We start from the raw sequence: 21,129 nt of genomic DNA, 5'->3' as shown, positions 1-21,129 counted from the left end.
GGCCAGAAATCCATCTTTGCACTCTGTCCAAAATAGTTGTGTCTTTATAAAATAGTCATACTAGATACTTGCTATCTTGAAATAAATTAGATGCAAAACCCAACATTGCATTACAGTTGAAGTCTCATGGATATTTACCCTGAATAACCTTAGCTGGATACGAGAAGTTTCTAGGTGATCTTGCTCACTCTTTGGGAATGGGGCAACATAATGGAAAACCTTTATACAATTTAAAATGGTTCAAATCTAGGGTAATACAGTTCACTATAATTTTTGCCAGTCACATTTACTATGGATCTAAATGTAGAGCTTATGATCTTAACAAGGATGCAGTGTACTTGGCATATATAGTTCACAGATATCCAACATCTGAAGAATCCAGAGTTTACCATGCTTTTTAATTGGTTTCATGATATAGCATAGCTGTGTGTAAACTACAGCACAAATTTTCAAATTAAAAAAAATTACACCAACAAAACTCTTCTCTGGGTAAGTTGAATTTCTCTTTGTGTTAGAATTTGTCCCATGGCATTGCAGTTCTATTTTTTTTTTATGTTATTACCTTAGCTATTAGAATTCTACTGCGAGCATTTTCATATATTTATGGGTACTTCTTTCAACCCAAAATTTCTAGTTGGCCTAATTTAATTTTAACATCCTCATCTTATATTTTACATGTTTTACATATATTAACCCTTCCTCTCAGAATTCTGTCCCAGATGCCAATGTTCACAGCTTCTTAGAATAAGACTAGCCAAATGAGTCATATATTATGGGAGAGAATAAGAAGTCTTCTTTTCTCTAGTACTTGAAAGGAGATGAATGTAATTAAATCAGAACCAGGAAGAAAACTGGTCTTCCTTAAGTGAAAGAGTAGAAGCAGTCCTTTCATTTTAATGCAAGCAAATTCATTCATTTTTCCCCTTTCATAAACATAAAGTGCACACCAACATCTGACTTGATAAATGCACCCTCTGGATTTCTCATCTGCTGCCTAGCCTTGTAAGGACACCAATGGTGAGACCCATTGCTGACAAAAAGATATTAACTTTTAGAAATGTGGTTAGTAGAAAGGGTGATTGTCAAATCATATAATAATCTGGACAAAGGTGTAAATAGCATGTGAATAAGATTCCTAGGTGATGATGAGAAGCAAGAAGTAATTCACAAGTGTCTGCGGATTTTATAACTGTGAGAAAGAAATGAAGTGAATAAAATAACTTTAGGGTTTGCTTCTAATTCTGCAACAAGATCCAGACTGTATGGGGCTACATTGTTGTGTGCTGAAATGGCTCGTGAGAAAAATAAGGGTGGCTGTCATTCTTTTGAAATAAAACATTTCATTCTGTCCAGATGATAACTCTGTTTTCCTTCCTTGTACCAAGATTCAATGTCCTAGAAGAGAGAATCTTATTGCCATCTCTTTAGATAGGTGATCCCACAGCTAAAGAGAAGATGGGATGAAGACCATAATAGTCTCAATAGATGTTGCTACAAAAGTCACATGATACAGAGGAAAGCTTGTTTACAAAGGAAGAAAACAAGTGTTTCTCTAAAAGGAAGAGGAGGGAATGGGATGCTGGGAAGTCCAAGTAACAAAGGCCCAATACAGTTTTTATGGATGAAGTTTTCCAAATCTAGAATATTACCTTCTTTTCATGTACTTAATAAAGAAAAACAAGTGTGGGAAAAACTTTTTAAGAGCCAGAGAAATCTTTGTCTAGTGAGACAAAGATATTAATTAAGGGTTTTCAATGATGTTCACCTATCATTGTTGGGCCTTGAGTTAGGCACTTGGTATAAAAGGTGAGGAGAATACAGTCTATATCTTTGAGAGAATTTCAATCCAGCAAAGAGGAAAATATATTTAAAAAAAATACTGAAGTAACATGAGAAATATTAATAATCACAAAGTTTTGGGCAAGTTGAAATCAGAGCAAATAGATCAAAATACACATTCTTTCTGGGAAAATAAGGAAAGGTTTAAGAAAAAAAGTGATATTTGAGCTATGGCCTGCGTAAGCCATCAGGCACCCATTTGAGAAACTTCCAAAGGATAGAAAACCACATGTGCAAAAATACCTAAACAGATGTCAGAAAGATGATGTGTTCAAGAGACACTTTTGATTGGCTCAAAGCAACTGGAGCACAGTGTTCATGGGACAATAAGGGGGATATGAAAGAAAGTAGAGTATAAACACTAGAAGATCTGGTATTTATATGTAACAAAAAGAGGATGGGTCGTCAATAAATAATTTCTAAAAAATCCCTCCAGGCAGAACTCATGAGTTGGGAGGAGCATGCCAGAGGTGTTCTAGTTGACTTAGTAGGTATCACTGACATTGTTAGGGCCATATCTTTTCCCAGATATTAGGAAATAATCCTAAACACTTGGGCTATTAATTCACATACTATTAATAGAATTTCTATTTACCAGTGTTCACATGGTTTGAGAAAAAAGAAGAACTGGAACAGCACCTGAAATAGATAAACTATTAGATTTTTTTAAAATTAAATAACCAACTCTTCAATGTATTACTTTAATAGCTGAAGTTGAAGAGTCATTTTGTCCTTTTGAAATACCATTACAGATTCAGTGAAGCAATCTAATCATCATCATTTAACTGTTTTCTAAATAAACATCAATTTGAATTTTAACACAGTTAAGAAAAAATAGGCTATTCTGACTAGTTAAGAAAAACAGATCTTTTAATTATTTCCATAATTGGAAAATTCCTTATTGTGTCTGGTATACTAATCTAAGTTAGGTTATGACTATATATATTACCTTCCTATCTATGGTCTAGAAAATATCTTGAATGAACTCTTTGTGAGAATAGCCCTTCTTCAAGGTAGCATTACCTTTTTGGTATTTTGCAGTAACAAATCTGGTTTTCTCCCAAGAGCATCCTGATCTGGTTTCATTAAATCATGCATGTGTAGTTTCTTTATTCAGGGATCAACTACACATAACCTGTTTTCTTTTCCTCCTTTTCCTCTCCTCCTCCTCCGCCTCTTCCTCCTCCTCTTTTTCTAGTTTTCTTTCTCCCTCCTGTCCTCCTCCTTTTTGTTTTTGAAAATTAAAATAAATAAAGTACCTTGTCAAGATATTAAGATTAATTACAATTTTGGTTAACCTGGAATCCCAGTGGCTTTGAGGATCAGAGTATTGGAAAGAAAATCATATGAGGGATAGAAATGATTAGTGTCTCCTCTATTTGGCTCATATTTCAAACTCTGGGAAAAGAAACTGAAAAAAGAGTGTTGATAATGCACAGATTTTGCACCATCCGACAAACAGAAGAACCAAAGAGACTAGAGTTCAGAATTAGAGACTGAGTTCTGCCTATCTTGTGATACGCAGCATTCCTATACGGAGACCAGGAAATTCCTCCAGGATCCAAACATAGAGCCCAGATGTGTTCTGAATCTACACGTGGCAAACTAAGGGTAACAAAGAGACTCTTGATAATAGACTTAGAGCATTGTGAGCCATCTAGAAGGAAAACTAACTGTCTTTCAAAGTATAGACAGTGAAAAAGCAGGTCAGAAGCCTAGAAGATGCTGAACTGGCCTAGCCAGTTTGCTGCCACCTTTAAAATGTATTTAAATTTTCCTTGAGCACAATATATGGGAGAAGTAGCTCTAAGAGGGGCAGGATTTCATGCCATCTTCTTTCATGCCAGATTGATACTAAGATACTCATAGATTTATTTTTACCTCCTCTATTTCTGTTTCTCACTTTTGTCTTCTTGTTTAGAATGTAGCTAGTATGTCACCTACTCAAGTTGTTTTGTTCTGAGTTTCAATTCATTTTTTATTTTTTAAGGAAAAATAAAAATTTTTTTTATTAGGTGACATTTTTATTCATAAATCCTACTGTTGTAACAGATTTCTTTCTCTTAAAGACATATAGTCATCAATTTCACTAAGTATGCATATGTTTCTTTGTTCTTATTATAATTCTTATCTTTTGAGAGTGAGTCCACTTGAAATGACCAGTTGTATCACACATATTCTCTTCTCCTCTCTCTAATCATATGTTTGCAGTCATTTAACTTCCATGGAAAAATCATTGCTTTTTATATCCATGTTTGCTTATTTAGTTCAAATCCTTGAAATAAATTGTAAATGGCTAAAAAGACATGATACACTTCATGGTAGGTACTGAGTGTCACCATGATGATTAAAAGTCTCACCCACCGTCTGTTTTCTTTCATTTCCAATGACAAGGCCTTGTCTCTGTCTCATCTCGCAGCCCCGACCTCTGCTCCCAAAGACCTGACAGTCATTACCCGGGAAGGGAAGCCTCGTGCTGTCATCGTCAGCTGGCAGCCTCCCTTGGAAGCCAATGGGAAAATTACTGGTAAGCACCTCGGCTTTCTTTCCAAGCATAGCTCTGCCTCGACCTGCAACTGTTCACCTCGTGCACTGCTCTTGCCTTTTGTGCAATAGTTTTCCATCTCTGCATCTTAGTTGACTCCCTGACCCCCTCTGATTGGCTCCTCTTGCCCCTTATTGACCGTGGCATTCTTCTAATGGTGCATGCAGATACACAACAGACTCATTTCCTTTGAGTTGCTTCATGAAAGATGTGTATTGTAATTAGGGTAGACCTTTTGTTTTTTATTCCGTAAAGCATTAAGACAACCTTCTAATGGAGTGTTTCTGAGCATAAATGACTAAAAAGAAGCTGGTTGTTTGGCACTTATGAAATTCAAAAGATGCCCAGTGACCATTTATTTTTGTAGGACACATGTGAAGGAGGTTTGTCTTGGGAGTTTTAGTTTCTCACTTAGCTTTTAGCTTCTTACTTAAATCATAAGGTTCAGAAAACATTTAATATTGACTGACGGAAATTGAACATAATGAATATTTTGCAGTGACAGATTTTATTTTGCCAAATATTGCTGATAACATCAATGCCTAATTAAAACATCCATTAGAAGCCTGTAATGTTAATTTAGTATGAAAAATATAATAGAGTTCTATCAGAGATTTTGCATTTAAATGATCACTTTAGGCTTTTAATAGATGTCTCCATAGCATATAATTATTATGAAAAATATTGTATAACTCAAAATGTGCACATTACAGTCTAATTAACTTGAACCATTGGGTAAGGAACATGTAAGAGTCACTCCTTTTTCTTCATTTTTGCATATAAAAGGTGGATAGCACTATTATAAATTAACAAAGTAATTCAGTCATTCAGTGATACAGAGATAAGCAGTTTCAGATGACACACTTACTTTATGTGAATTACTTTCTGAATTTTGCAAAATGAAAAGATAATGGGAAAATTCCAAATGTGATTTAAATTTAAGTTGAAGGTTTGTTTTCTCTAGGAAATTGCTCTTAGTGCAATAGCAAACAGAATTTTCATTTGAGCTGACAAATATGAGAAAAGAAGAGAGGCATAAAATCTCCCCAAGATCTTACATGTTCAGTTGTCAGTGTGCCAGACTTTTTAAAACTGAGGTTGTCTTATTCCAATTTTCTCCTTTGACCCTCGATGTTATAATCTATTTTCATTGGTTCTGTGTTAGTACTTGTGTAGTTTTCATTTTGTTTATATTTTACTTGCTTATGAACAGTTACTTGTAAGGATATGGTAAACCAATAGGGAAGTTTGAGAAGAAAAAACAAAATAAAAGTTGTCTAAACAAAAACAAGTTCTGATGAAAAATATATTTTTAGTGAAGGATAAAATAATTTTTATTCTCCACTCATTTAAATTCTCCACTTTTATTTAAATAAATCTTGTTAGTTAATATAAGCAATAGAGCATGTTTTTGACTGTGAAAGAAAACTTAATTTTGATTTTCCAGGAGAAAATAGAAATCTGGCCTAAAAGAAATGCAAATTAAGTAAGCAATAAAATTTGATGGTGCCAAAATTACAGTGCATGTGTCTAAGACACCTTGGCCACCTACTTTATTTAGAGTTGTATATTTATTAGTTTTCACTACTAAAAATCGATTCTCTCACAATGGAGAAGTAAAAGTATGAAAAACAATACTTTTTGCCTCTAAAAGCCTGGCTCATTTATGAAAACAAAATTGTGATTATCAAGTTGAGACATTTTGATTCAGTTTAACAGGGACCAAACATTAGAAATCCTTAAGAGAACTTCTATTCCATGTATATTTTGATTCTTTTGTTCAAATTACTTCCAGAAAATAAAATGATAAAATATTTAAAATACCAGACCACGAGGCAAAAGGCCCCAATTTGCTATACTCAGCTTCTCATGGAAGTGCAGAGGAAAATGTTAGCTCTTTCCCAGTGTGGCAGGGCAGATGTGTGCCTATGAGGGATGTGCCCTCATGTTACCTTTGTCTTTTTTTTATTTTCCTAAATCTTTCATGTGTACAGCATGCAGTAGAGCAAGGTGGTTAAGAATCCAAGTTCCAAAGGGTAATGCTGGATCAAGTCATTTACCCTCCTTGAGTCTGACTTTCTCACTTTCTCACCCATTAAATAAGGATGGCAATAGAACCTGTCTCTAAGAATTGTTATAATAAAGTGCTGAGGGAAGTCCCTGATGTCCAGTGAGCATTGAAACAAATTGGCTATTATTATTCCAATTTGAAATCCATTCTAGGTTGAGGTTTTACTAATGTGCTTTGAATAGAATCCAGTTATCAATTTGAAAATATAAGTACTTCAAAAAGATTAAACAAACAAAATAAAAAGAGGATGAAGGAAGAAATTCAGATAATTCCAGTGCCTAAATTCCCTGATCATAAACTGGCAACTTGGGAATTTGGACTGACATATTCAGAAGTAAATGGTTCAAAATACATTAAGCATTTGGAATAAGCTTGGCATTCCGCTAAGCACTTAAGTATTGTAAGTGATTATATATTTCTGTTATTCTATGGTGAAAGGAAACTATTAGGGCTTTGTAAGGTAAATAACTTGTCCAAAGTCAAATAACCAAGAAGCCAAATAACCAAATAACCTGAGCTACAATTTAAATCTTAGCTCAGGTTTATACTCAGCTATTACACTATGTTTTGCTCCAACTTATTAGAATTCTACTGATCGAAATCAGTGATTCTCAACTAAATTTTTTTAAATGTAATTCATATGAAGAGGGACTTAGCATGGTGACTTTTGAAAGCTTCTCAAGTGATTGTAATGGAAAGCCAGAGTTGTAAAACTTTGGCTTAAATAAATACAGTGGCATAAATAAACACTATTTAAGATCAGATATCAACATAGAAAAATTAGATTTTTCAGAGATTGTTTCCTTATCAATACAGTCTAATGGCTAGAATTATACTCTCTTTTTCTGTGTCATTTAATAGTCTAGTTTGGTTTGTTTCCCTTTTGTAAAATCACCTAGTCACTTTTCTTCCCACTTTCCAGGCTATAGCTTCTCAATCTCATTTGCATGAATTTCTTCCACCTGTTCCCTAGGTGTTGCTTCCTAGAATGCAGATCTTTTTATTCCCTTTGGTACTTTCTCTGAGAAAGTGTCGATAGTAGAGTAAGAGTGTCAGTGAATATCCACTTATATCTTTGAAATCTTTATCTTCATCCAGGAAGAACTAAATTAACATATTCAACTTCATATTATACATCTATATGTGTCTAACATACTGGCACCTCATTCTCTTCCCCAAGCCCCTCTTTCACCTTCATCCTTTTTTTTTTTTTTTAATTTGTCTATCGCCTACTGCAGCTGACCCAATAATGCACTATTATCTCCCATAGTAAGTTGTAAGATCATCTGAGACTGTGGACCCAGCCAGGCACTCACCCTGGAATCAAATGCATCTAAATAGTTTTACTCCTATCTTTTCAAAAGTCTCCATGGTTTATCCAATTGCAAAAGTTGGAAACTTAATCATCGTGACTTCTTTCTCTACATCCCCTTCCTACATAATCATAAGAGAAAATCTAAATGTTTATATTAAATGGCTGAAAATTCCATGTAAGCAGGCTTCAGATATTGTTCAACACTTTATTCCCAGTAACAACATTCTTGACACATAGCAGCTAATTGAAAGTAAACATTTGTTGAGTAAATCAATCAATGCATTAATATTAAATATATTCTGTCTGTTTGACTTGAAACCAAAGATCTAGCTCTTCTAGTGAGACATTTCCTCAAGGTTTAGCAATACTATGGAATAAATTTTTAAGAATAACTAAAGCATTTACTAAGTAGTTACTGTGTAAAAGACAATGTAATAGAAATACCTACCTTGTGTTAAGTTCTTAAAATGTATTATCTCACAGCAACCTGCTTTCAGATGAGAAAACTGAAACATACTTAGATTAAACAAGTTGCTTAAGGTTGTACAGCCAGAAAATAGAGCGATGACTTAAAGTATGATCTTCCTAAATCCATAGCCTGCAATTTTTGACCACAAACAAGGAAAATATGATTTCTTCTTACCTATCTACCTATATATACAATTATCAGAATCAATTTTTCAAGATTAAAAGCCCTTACTGGACTGAGAGCCTTGTTGTTGTCATGCCACATAGCTTGGTTTTCCCAATACTTAACAGTCTATCTAATTTATGGAAGAGAATCAGTCATGAGTGCGAAAAATATGGAAAAGGACTTGAGAGAGGAGAGGTGGAATGGAACACATTCCAACACTTTGCTTCTGAAATTATAACTGCCTATTTGTATAAGTAGAGTCAAAATAACAGATGTATGATGTGAGATTTCATATGCAGTAGACAAATGTAATTTCAATGTGGGAGTGCCCAAATGGATTAACAGTCCCAAAAGATTTTATAAACTCTTATTTGATATAATATTTCTTGATTTGGCCATTGTGGTGGGTAAAAGACAAAAAATAAGCTAAAAAAAGAAAAGGGAAAGGATGGAGAAAGCTCGTGACTTGGACACAGACAAGTATGTAGGTACAAAAAGGTAATGAGAAACCAATGAAGTTCTAATCCATGTGGTTATGTGGAAATCTATAAGGTAAGACTTCAATTATGGATTTGATAATATTTCAAATGTACCAAGCTTACACATACAAATGAAATGCATGTTTTCTGTAAGGCAACTTTTTTTTTTTTTTTATTTTGATACAGAGTCTCACTCTGTTGCCCAGGCTAGAGTGAGTGCCGTGGCGTCAGCCTGGCTCACAGCAACCTCCAACTCCTGGGCTCAAGCAATCCTCCTGCTTCAGCCTCCCAAGTAACTGGGACTACAGACATGCGCCACCATACCCAGCTAATTTTTTCTATATATATTAGTTTGTCAATTAATTTCTTTTCTATTTATAGTAGAGACAGGGTCTCGCTCTTGCTCAGGCTGGTTTCGAACTCCCGACCTCGAGCAATCCGCCCGCCTCGGCCTCCCAGAGAGCTAGGATTACAGGCGTGAGCCACCGCGCCCGGCCAGGAGCCATATCTTATATTACTTTTTTATTCTTCAAAAATCCTACTAAAAATAGTGTTCACATAAGATATATTGAAACTCACTTATTGAATGAAATCTTTTGTTCTGTAAGCACATAAATTTTACATTTAGATGTTTAATAAAATTGTTAAAGCTTTTTATGGGCCATTGTAAGTACATGATGAAGATGAAAGTTTGGAGAATTGTGCTTCCATCCCAGGTCAGCCACACTTATTCCTGGTTTTCTTCATTTATCATATGAGAATAGAATATTTGCCTGTGTGATGCTTTTATCTATGTAAAAAATATTCACTCAAATATTTAAAAATGGCAGTTCTGGAATCAAGTAAAGTTGAGTGTGTAAGCACCAGGTTCTGACAATTTCAAATTGTATTTGAGCAATTTCTTGAACTCTATGGCTCTTGAACTAAAGAATATTTTTATCCTTTTGAAGAATCAGACATGCTCATAATAAAACATATGTATAGCTATATATAAACTAGACATTAATGGATGGGTGGGATTTGGATAGAGAAAGTGAAGAAAAGTGGAATGGCATCAGAAGAAGAAGGAAGGTAGAACAAGCATGGTTTGAACAGTCTTCCTGTAGTGAGGGTTTGTGCTGAGGTGTCAGAGTGTGCAGAGTTATTATGGCAGAAGGGGGAAGTGAATCCAAATCAGAGAACCCTGTGGCATAACCATTGCAAAGATCTACTATGAGTGAAGGTCCCCAGTCCAGATGTGGCAAGAGGGACTCAAAATGAAGCAAAAGGTGAACCAAAGGGTGACACTTGTTTTTAAGAAAATAATTTACAAATACACAATAGAACTATGGGCATTTGTGGCCTTCGTGATGTCATTGCAGAAATTGGGTAGAAATGGATGGAGGTCAGCACCACATTCATATAGAAAAGACAACCACGATGAGCCCCTTTGCAGTTTCATCTGACAGTGTGACATAAAATTATAAATCAATGCTTTTACATTTGAGCAAGATCACAAATTGGCCAAGCATTAATATAATGTTACAAGATAAATATTTTACAGGAATCCCCAGATTTGTTTGAGTGTATATGAGACTATCATGACTGAGTACACGACTAGCATTCAAGGAACATATTCCTTAACATGGAAAATAAATAACACTATTAAAAGATCAGTTATGGATACTTGAGATACTAACTAGATAACCCACAGTTGTCCTGCAATACTTGTTTATCTACTTAGCTGGACTGGACTAGAGAAAATAGTGTTGGAATTTTAATTTTGTGGTGAAGAATGTCATCCCAGTCCCTTTACCAGCTAGCCTGGGTCACCCTCAGCTTTGTCATCTATGAAAGGACAGCAACATTGCCCCTGACAACCTCCCAGTCATTACAGTAATCAGATATGATCATTTATTTTTATAACATCTTAAATATGTAGGACATTTTATACTTTGCAATACATTTTTTATTATTTAAGCACAAGCGAAAATAAGTATTATTTTCGTTGTTGTAATACAGTGAAAATACTACAGACTTGTTATCCATGTTTTACATTTTTCATCATGTTTCTATATTAGAGCAAACTCATAATCAGGATTTATAGGTGGCAGAAAGCATGCAGTTTTAGATGTGGCAGATATTTTTATTACTAACAGCCTATTCCATTTTCTGATTCTGTATGTTGACGCAATTATTTATCTAATCCTTGAAATATGAAGATAAAGGATATCATTGGAAAACTAAATACTGTAGTTTATAGATTGTGAATAATCACTGTGAATTATATTTGGGAAACACAGGTGTCTGGGAGCAGAACTAGAGCACGCAGTCAGTGCACTAAACACGGTCGTATTCGTCTGTTTATGCAGCTTACATCTTGTTTTATACTTTGGACAAGAACATCCCAATCGATGACTGGATTATGGAAACAATCAGTGGTGATCGGCTTACTCATCAAATCATGGATCTCAACCTCGACACTATGTATTACTTTCGAATTCAAGCGCGAAATGCGAAAGGAGTGGGGCCCCTCTCTGATCCCATCCTCTTCAGGACTCTGAAAGGTTTGAATCATTTCCTATTATGCCTTTCTTCTCCTGTAGGATTGTTATATAATAAAATAGCATTGTGGCCTGTGTTGGAAACGGCCCCGCACCATCTTTGTTGGCAACGTGGTTGCAGTGGACGTGCAAAATAAATTAAATGTACTTCATTATGCTCAAAGCCAACATCTCAAAGAAAGATCTATTGTGTTATCACATTTTCTGCCATCAGGACAAGGCAGACATATTTAACTTGACTTTTTTTCATTTACAATCCTTATGGAACTTTGTATTGATGTCATGTATATTGGTTCTATTCAAAATATAATGAAACCCTTCAGCCATTTTATTTAAGGGAATAAAAATTAAAATGCATTGAGTTATGTGCATAGCATACTATTGCCAACTTTAAATATTTTCTTTCAGGAACTATAGGCTTTCTATATTAAAAGAAATTTTGTTATGGAAAGACAAAAAATTTCAAACAAAACGAGCATGTTCATTTTAAAGATTCAGTGTAGAAACAATGAAAAAATCTTGTAATATGATTATTAGAAGAAAAATGTTCCTACAGAAAAATACTAAGGCCAAAGAAGAGAGATTATGTCAAAATAATTTTCATATAAGTTCTTATTATTTTAGAACACAGTATTATTTTTTCTGAAGGACAAACGGTTCCAAGAATATCAGTTAACAATTCAAAATAATTTGAATGTTTCATAGCTGATATTTAAAGATGTATATTTAAGGCATGATATGTGTTGTTCTAAAGAAGGATAATAGCTCTTAAATCTGTGACATTATACCTCTATATCTGGCAGGAATCGATAGATAATACGTGATGCCAAACAACTGAAAAATCAGAAACATGTGGGCAATTGACATTTTCACCCAGTTTTTTTTACATACTAAAAGAAGAGTCATAGAATAACTGTATAGTCTATTTCTCAATTCTCTGAGTAAAGGTACCCTAATAAATAGTGGACTTTTGAATTTTGATGAGGGAACTATCCAAAGCTGGATTTTGGTAATAGCTACTCTGAAAGTTTGCCAAGAACACACAAACACCCATTCAGCCTAAGCCTGCATGACAGTCCTTAATGACAGAGTAGAAGTTGGTAGGGAGGTGGAAAAGAAATGAATGATTCCTTGTCTATCTAGGTTTTGAGGACTTCATGTCTAAATCAGGTTTCAATCCAAATGAGCAATTGAAAGGCAACTGGTTATTCATTTTGTGGGAGCATGAAATGTAACTAGATAGTGCCTTGCAAATGCTTCATCTTTATCTATAGATGAGTGCCAAATTAATTTCACGCTCATAATGTATGCCAACTCAGAGATCTGAGGGAGGGTTTAAGATGACTTAAGGCATTCAGATCTATTAAACAGCACGGTGATGAGTTATCACAGGATTTACGGGCCCACGTTGATAGCTATCCTGTAGATTATTTAATGAGCTCAATATTTCTTTCAGTACTGTTTACTCTAAGTGCCCTAAACTCATCTAGAAAATTATTTTCAGAACTGAGAACAAGCTCAGGAATTTATTCTATGGCATAATAGTCTGCATAAGTTATTTCTAACTCCCTGATATGATGTATAATGTTGTCTGCCCTGAATATGTCATGCTTGATAATAGTCAGACTTTAAAACGAATTCTACTCATATGTTAAATAAGTTTCTGATGATTTTAAATTACTCAGGAATATTGATATTGCCCACCTTTATCAATAATTTTATAAATCCATGCATCTTTCATGTCATTGACAATGATAAATGTTCTAAAATAAATTACCTCTCATAAAAGATATATAGCCACAATGCACCAAATCTACACCAAAAATATAAAATCATGCTATTGTTCTCTGATTTAAGATTTCCAGTTCCCAAAGCTGCTTCAAAAAATAAGCCTTCTGTTCATCAGGATGTAACTTTGTTTGACAGAGAGAAAAGTTTAGGTGTTGTCCTGAAGCTGAAAAAACTCCCAGTAGTCTACTGGGTAATAGACAAGAGTTTTCATTACAAACCTTGCTCTAGGCAGGTGTCCATGAGCTTCCTTCTTTCATATTTAGTCTTTGCAAAGATAGCAGCATTTTCTACTAGACATTAGAGTTTTGTTTTTTATTTTATTTTTTTGGTATTAACAACCAGCCAAAGAGGTACAGGAAATTCAGACACCAATCACTGTGGACAATTATAATTAGAAAGGGATTATTTTACTATAAACTATGCACATATATATACGTGATGTGTCTAATACTTTCTTTGGAATGTTAATTAAAAGAATCTTGGACTTAACTCTCTGACCACATAGGACTCTGCAAATACCACCTCTTTTCCACAAATCCTCCCTGGCTTCCATTGGGATGCTTATACACTATCAAACCATCGGAAGACATGTCTATCATTGCCCTATCCTGTGGGTGGTTCCTTTTAATACAATATGTTTCTCCATGTTGGCCTACCAAGTAATAGTGAGGAAGGATACTTCCAATGTAGCAGACCCCAGAGGATTCTTGTAGATGGAACAAATCACCTTCCACACACACAAAAAAATGGAGTCTTCAGAGTGAAAGCCTGATAGAGGACAGTCGATTCCCTGGGCATTCCTTAATTATCATTCTGAAATGAGCCTCTCTCCTAACCAAGAATATGGCATTGAAGGTTCTGTACTAGAATAGAAAAAAGGTTTCATTTTGAAATTACTTTATAACAAAATATGTGATTTTCTTGACAAATGTAGGAATAATTAAAAATTGTTAATCAAGGCACAAATCACCATACTTTTAAACAGCTTTTTTGTCTTTAATAAAAGGTAACTATGAGAATCCATTTGGTCCTTCTACAGCCATACCACCCTGAACGCACGTGATCTCATCTGAACTCAGAAGCTAACCAGGGTCAGGCCTGGTTGGTACTTGGTTGGGACAATCCATCTGGTCCCTATTAGGAAATATTTTTCAGTAGATAACCTTTTTCTGAGACATTCAATATTTCTTATGTTATATTCAGTCCATCTTTGCTAACAGAAAAATCCAGAAGATAAGAATGAGGATGGAATTTTTTGCCATGACAATATTTATTTTTCCCTTGCTACATATAAGAATATCTTAGGCTACAGACAGTGTAAATATATGATTAAAGTTAAAGGGAATGGAGATGAGATGAGGTTGATATATTTTTTTTTTACACCATTCCAAATGTTTCTATCCTAAAGATGAGGTACTGATTAGGATAGTTTCTAAGTGTGTTCTGTTCTGACTATCAAACCTGTACATTTCCTGGATGGTATGGCCACTTATGACCCTGACATATTCTGCCTTGTTCTTCCTGGAAACCTGGTATAGTACATCTGACAACACGGTGTCCTTCTTCAGAAGCCACATTAGGATCTTAGTTCAATATCTTATTCCTGTCCATTAACTACATAGAATGCAATTGCCTGTAAATATCACCTTTATCATCAAACCCCTAATACTATAATGAAATGTATTTGGAGAAATCATTAGTTTTCAATGAGAAATGGAAGGAAAATCAAGATAAAAATTAATTGTGGTGGTTAGATTATAAAGATTAGATTAGATGCCTGATGAATTAAAAAAAAAAAAAACTTCTTAAATCTTGAAGAAAGATATGATGGCTCATACCTGTAATCCCAGCACTTTGAGAGGATGAGACAGGAGGATCACTTGAGGCCAGGAGTTTGACACCAGCCTGGGCAACATAATAAGACGCCGTACCTACAAAAATTTAAAAAGTAGGCGAGCATGGTGGGTCACACCTGTACTTCTAGCTACTCGGGAGGCTGAAACTGGAGGAGTACTTGGCCCTAGGAGTTTGAGACTATAGTGAGCTAGAACCATGCTACTACACTCCAGCCTGCCCAACAGAGTAAGACCCTGTCTCTAGGATATTTATAAAACTTATTTAAAACTTACAGGGAGTGCCAAATTCTAACCACTAGACCACCAGAGGGCGTTAAGATAAGTTTTACAGATTTACTATGTAGCATAGTTCCTATAGAAAAAAATAATATATTGTATACTTAAAATTTACTAAGAGGGTACATTTTTAAAAATTATTTCAAAATACAACAGGGGTACAAATGTTTTTGGTTACATGGGTCACTTTTGTTATGCTTGAGTCAGGGTTAGAAGTGTGCCCATTACCCAGATAGTGTTCACTGTACACATTAGGTAGATTTTTGCCCATCCCCTCATCTCCTCTTCCCCTTGCTTGATATCCAGTGAGTTTTACTTCCCTATGTGCACATGTGTGCTCATTGGTTAGTTCCAATTTAATAGCAAGTATATGTGGTGTTTGTTTTTCCGTTCTTTAGATACTTCACTTAGGATAATGGTTTCCAGTTCCATCCAAATTGATGCAAAAGGCATTAATTCATCCTTCATCATAGCTGAGTACTATTCCATAGTATACACAAAACACATTGTGTTAATCCACTCATAACTTGATGGACACTTGGGTCGATTCCACATCCTTGCAATTATGAATTGTGTTGCAATAAACATTTGCATGCAGTTGTCTTCTTGATAAAATGACTTCTGTTCCATTGGGTAAATACTCAGTAGTGGGATTGCTGGATCAAATGGTAGGTCTACTTTCAGTTCTTTGAGGAATCTCCATACTGTTTTCCACAGAGGATGTATTAATTTGAAGTCCAACCAACAGTGCATAAGCATTCCTTTCTCTCTGTATTCACATCATCATCTATTGTTTTTGGACTTCTTAATAAAAGCCGTTCTAACTGGGTAAGGTGATGTCTTATTCTGGTTTTAATTTGTATTTCTCTGATGATTCATGACGTTGAGCATTTTTTCATATTTTTGTTGGTCATTTGTCTATCTTCTTTTGAAAAGATTCTGTTCATATCTTTTGCATACTTTTTAATAGGGTTGTGTGTTTTTTCCTTGCTGATTTGTTTGAGTTCTTTGTAGATTCTGGATGTTAGCCCTTTATCAGATGTATAGCTTGTGAATATTTTCTTCCATTCTGTAGATTGTCTATTTGCTCTGTTGATTATTTCCTTAGCTATGCAGAAGCATTTTAATTTAAGCAAGTTCCATTTATTTTTGTTGTTGCTAAGATTGACATCGGGGTCTTCTTCATAAATTCTTTGCATAGGCTCATATCTAGAAGAGTTTTTCCAACATTTACTTCTTGATTCTTATGGTTTCATGCCTTACATTTAAGTATTTTATTCATCTTGAATTAATTTTTGTGAGTTGTGAGAGATATGGATCCTGTTTTATTCTTCTGCATGTGACTGTACAATTTTCTCAGCACCATTTATCAAGCAGGGCTTCTTTTCCCCAGTATATATTGTCTGCTTTGTCAAAGATTGGTTGACTGTATGTGGATGCTTTTATATCTGGGATTTATGTTCTGTTTTATTAGTCTATGTCTCAATTTTTGTGCCATTACCAGCTATTTAGGCTATCATAACCTTGTAGTATAGTTTGAATTCTGGTAATGTGATGCTTCCAGATTTGCTCGGCACCCTTCTTTTATTCCAGTTCTTAGTGGGAATGCTTTCAACTTTTCCTTATTCAGGTGTGATGTTGCCTGTGGATTTGTCATATATGACTTATAAATTTGATATATATACCTTCTATGACTAATTTGCTGAGGGTTTTTACCATGAAAGTATGCTGAATTTTGTCAAATGCTCTTTTCTGCATATATTGAGATGGTCATATGATCTTTGGTTTTGCTTCTATTTATGTGGTGAATCACATTTATTGATTTCCATATGTTGAACCATCCTTGCATTCATGGGATGAAGCCTACTTGGTCATGGTGGATTTTTCTGATGTGCTGTTGAATTTGATTTGCTAGTATTTTATCAAGGATTTTTGCTTCTATATTCACAAGGGTCTATAGTTTTCTTTTTTTGTTGTGTCCTCTCTTGGCTTTGGTATCAGGGTGATACTGACTTTATAGAATGACTTGGGAAGGAATACCTCCTTCCTAATGTTAAGGAGTAATTCCTGCAGTATGGGTACCAGCTCTTTTTTGTAGTTCTGGTAAAATTTGACAGTGAATCCATCTAGTTGGGAACTTTTTTGTTGGAAGTATTTTTATTATTGCTTCAATCTTTTTGCTTATTATTGGTCTATTCAAGACTTCTATTTAGTCCTCATTGAGTCTTAGGAAGTTGTGTGTCTCTGGGAAATTGTCCATTTCCTCTACATTTTTTAGTTTATGTGAATAGAGATTTTCATAGTATTCATAGATTATATTTTGTATTTCCATGGTATCAGTTGTAATATCTGGTTTTTCATTTCTGATTGAGCTATTTTGGTCCTTTCTCTTTGATTGCTGGTTAATCTAACAAGAGATCAACTTTGTTTATCCTTACAAAGAACCAACATTTTGTTTCACTGATCTTTGGTATTATGTTTTTGTTTTCCATTTTGTTTAGTTCTGCTGTGATCTAAGTTGTTTCTTTTTTCTGCTGGCTTTTGTTTGTTTTGCTCTTCCTTTTCTAGTTCCTTAAGATGTGTCATTAGATTGTTGATTAGTGATCTTTCTGTCTCTTTGATGTAGGCATTTAAGGCTATGAATTTTCTCCTTGGGACTGCCTTTGCTGAATCCCATAGGTTTTTGATATCTTGTGTCACCTTTGTGTTCAGTTTGAGAATTTTTTTATTTCAATCTTAATTTCTTTATTGACCCAATAATTGTTTAGCAGCAGGTTGTTTAATTTCCATCATTATATGTAGAATTGAGTGTTTCTCTTGAAGTTGATGTCTAGTTTTATTGCACTATGATCTGAGAAGATACATGGTATGTTTCAAATTTTTTGAATTTATTGAGACATGTTTTGTGGCCTAAGGTGTGATCAATCTTGGAGAATGTTCCATGTGCTGATTAATAGTATGTGTATCCAGTATTTTTGGGTAAAATTTTCTGTAAATGTCTGTTAGGCCCATTTTTTTTCTAGAGTCCCACTTAAGTCCAGTGTTTCTTTATTTATTTTCTGTTTGGGGATTCTGTCCAATTCTGTCAGTCATGTGTTAAAATCCCTGGCAATTATGATGCTGCTGTTTTTCTCTTTGCTTAGATCTAATAGGGTTTCCTTTATGAATGTGGGTGCTCCTGTGTTAGGTGCATAAATATTTTGGATTGTTATATCTTGTTGAATTGTTCCCTTTACTATTATATAATGATCATCTTTCTCTTTCTTTACTATTATTGATTTAAAGTCAAATTTATCTGATATGAGAATGGCTATACCAGCTTTCTTTAGGTTTCCATTTTCATGGATAGTTTTTTATTCTCCATCCTTTTACCTTGAGTCTATAGGAGTTGTTGTGGATTAGATGGGCTTCCTGGAGACAGCACATATTTAGGTTGTATTTTTTTCATCCATTAATCCAGCCTATGTCCCTTGAGTGGGACATTAAAACCATACATATTGATTGCTAGAATTTATATGTGTGATGCTACTCTGTTCATCCTGTTGGATATACCTTATTGCTCTTTTTTACCTCTTATGCTATTGTTTTAAATGAGTTCTGAGCTCTAGCTTTTGGATAGTTTCACATGGGTGGGTATCTATTGTGCTGATCCATGTAGATTGTGATTCTGAATACTTTCTGTAGGGCAGGTCTGGTCTTGACAAATTCCCTAATTGTTTGCTTTTCTTGAAAAGTCTTTTTTTTCTCCATCATATGAAACTTAGTTCTTCAGAATACAAAATTTTAGGCTAGCAGTTGCTCTGCCTAAGAAAACTAAAGATTGGGCTCCAGTCCCTTCTGGCTTGTAAGGTTTTAGTTGAGGGTAACCTTACCCAACTCAGCTCTGCCCAGTGTCACTCCTTCACCTGCCTCTGCTGTGGCAGAGAATAAGAACTCAACTGGAAGTTCTAGGGCCCCACCCAACACCTGGGGCATTCAAGTGCTTCTCCTAAGGCCTAGAGCCAGTCACAGGACCCAAAAACAACACCACAGCTTATTCCTTCCAGCAAGTACTACCTACTGACAGGGAGGTCAATTTTCATAAACCTTTATACATTTATCAACTCAGTCCTATAGGATGTGATTGATTCTTACCCACAAGCATGACCTGCAATCTCAGAAATTAAACTGGGCATATCAATACAATTCACACTATTAAGAAGACAAGAGGACTGAGTAAAGTGAGATGATTTCAAAGACATCAATCCTCCTTCATCAAAGAGAGACAGGGAATCTGCCCACACATATATCTCACCACTGCTGTAGCCTACAACCAACCTGCAAGTGAGAAAGCCACCACACTAAGGATATTTATAACCAAAGCATACATCCAGTACCTAGATCACCATCAAAGCACCCACAAGGAAAGCCAAAGGTTTTTATCCAACATACGCTACAGACACTCCTCTACAAATGTGTGTATTGTGGGGGGACCCCCATCTAAACAAAAGAAAATCAAAAAATCAGAAGTGACAGCTCCCTCAGGTGAGAAGGAATCAGCAAAAAGAAGTATGAAAAATCAGAAGGAAAAGACACCCCATAAGGGAACACCAGCTCTCTAGCAATGGAAGCCAACTAAAATGAAACTATTGGAATGATAAAGAATTCCAAATATGGATTATAAGGAAGCTCAATGAAATCTGAGAGAACATGGAAAACCAACTCAAAGAAATTAGAAAATATATTCAGGAAATGAATGAAAAATTCACTAATGAGATTGACATATTAAAAATGAACCAAATAGAACTGGAAATGAAAATTTCATTTAAGGAAATATAAAACACAATGGAGAGTTGTAAGAATTGACTAGACCATGCAGAAAAAAGACACTTAGAGCTGAAGACAACTCTTTGGGATCAAATTAGTCATACAAATATAGAAAATTAAGGGGAATTAACAAAGCCTATAAGAAATATGGGATTATGTAAAACAGCCAAATATAAGAATCATAGACATCTCTGAGGGTGGAGAAGAAAACACACAAGGGCTAGAAAACCTATTTGAGGGAATAATTGAGGAAAGCTTCTCTGGTCTTGCTAGAGATTTAGACATCAAGGTACCAGAAGCTCAATGAACACTTGGGAGATTCATTGCAAAGAGGTATTCACCAAGACACACAGTCATCAGGCTGACCAAAGTCAACATGAAGGAGGAACACTTTAAAGCTGTGAGGAGAAAACATCAAGTACTTTACAAAGGAAAACCAATCAGGCTAACTGCAGACTTCTCAACAGGATAGATCTTACATTGTGCTATTATCACAAAAAATTAAAGGAGTTAGACATAACCTTGAGAAGTTATAGATATGTCTATTCTCTTGATGGTGCTGATGCTTTTCAACATCAAGGAGTTTAAGTATATCCTTATTCCCAAACTCATCAAATTGTATACATTAAATATGTGTAGCTGTTTACTTGTCAGTCATATCTTGATAACTTTTTTATAAAAATACAGCTTGTAGAATTGGAATACAATACGTATCCTTGTATATATACACCATTTTCCAATCAGTGATTCAGAATTCAAAGTCTACTATTTATTAAGATATCTTTTCAGAGAATATAACTACATATTATTTTAAAATGAAAGAAATTATAGTTGATTTCTGGTTTAGAAATCTGTTCTATGATATAATAGAGATAAATTCTGTTTATCTAAAAGGAGTTTTTTTTTTAACAGCATCATTATTTAAGTATTTCAATTATAAACATTCTTATTAGACAATGATTTATGCTCCTTCA

The 21,129-nt window shown here is 34.7% G+C and overlaps 1 protein-coding gene across 1 annotated transcript in view; it reads left to right on the top strand.

Moving 5' to 3' along the window:
• The window catches only part of DCC (DCC netrin 1 receptor), a 1,043,477-nt gene that overhangs the window by 929,445 nt on the left and 92,903 nt on the right, over positions 1–21,129 (top strand). The window contains exons 19-20 of the mRNA XM_075993861.1: positions 4,259–4,366; positions 11,235–11,429. Of these exons, the coding sequence (XP_075849976.1) occupies positions 4,259–4,366; positions 11,235–11,429 (303 nt within the window). The remainder of the gene's footprint in view (positions 1–4,258; positions 4,367–11,234; positions 11,430–21,129) is intronic.

Source organism: Microcebus murinus, chromosome 17 (assembly GCF_040939455.1).
Source record: "Microcebus murinus isolate Inina chromosome 17, M.murinus_Inina_mat1.0, whole genome shotgun sequence".
NCBI lineage: Eukaryota > Metazoa > Chordata > Mammalia > Primates > Cheirogaleidae > Microcebus > Microcebus murinus.
This window is presented reverse-complemented; position numbering and strand designations above follow the sequence as displayed.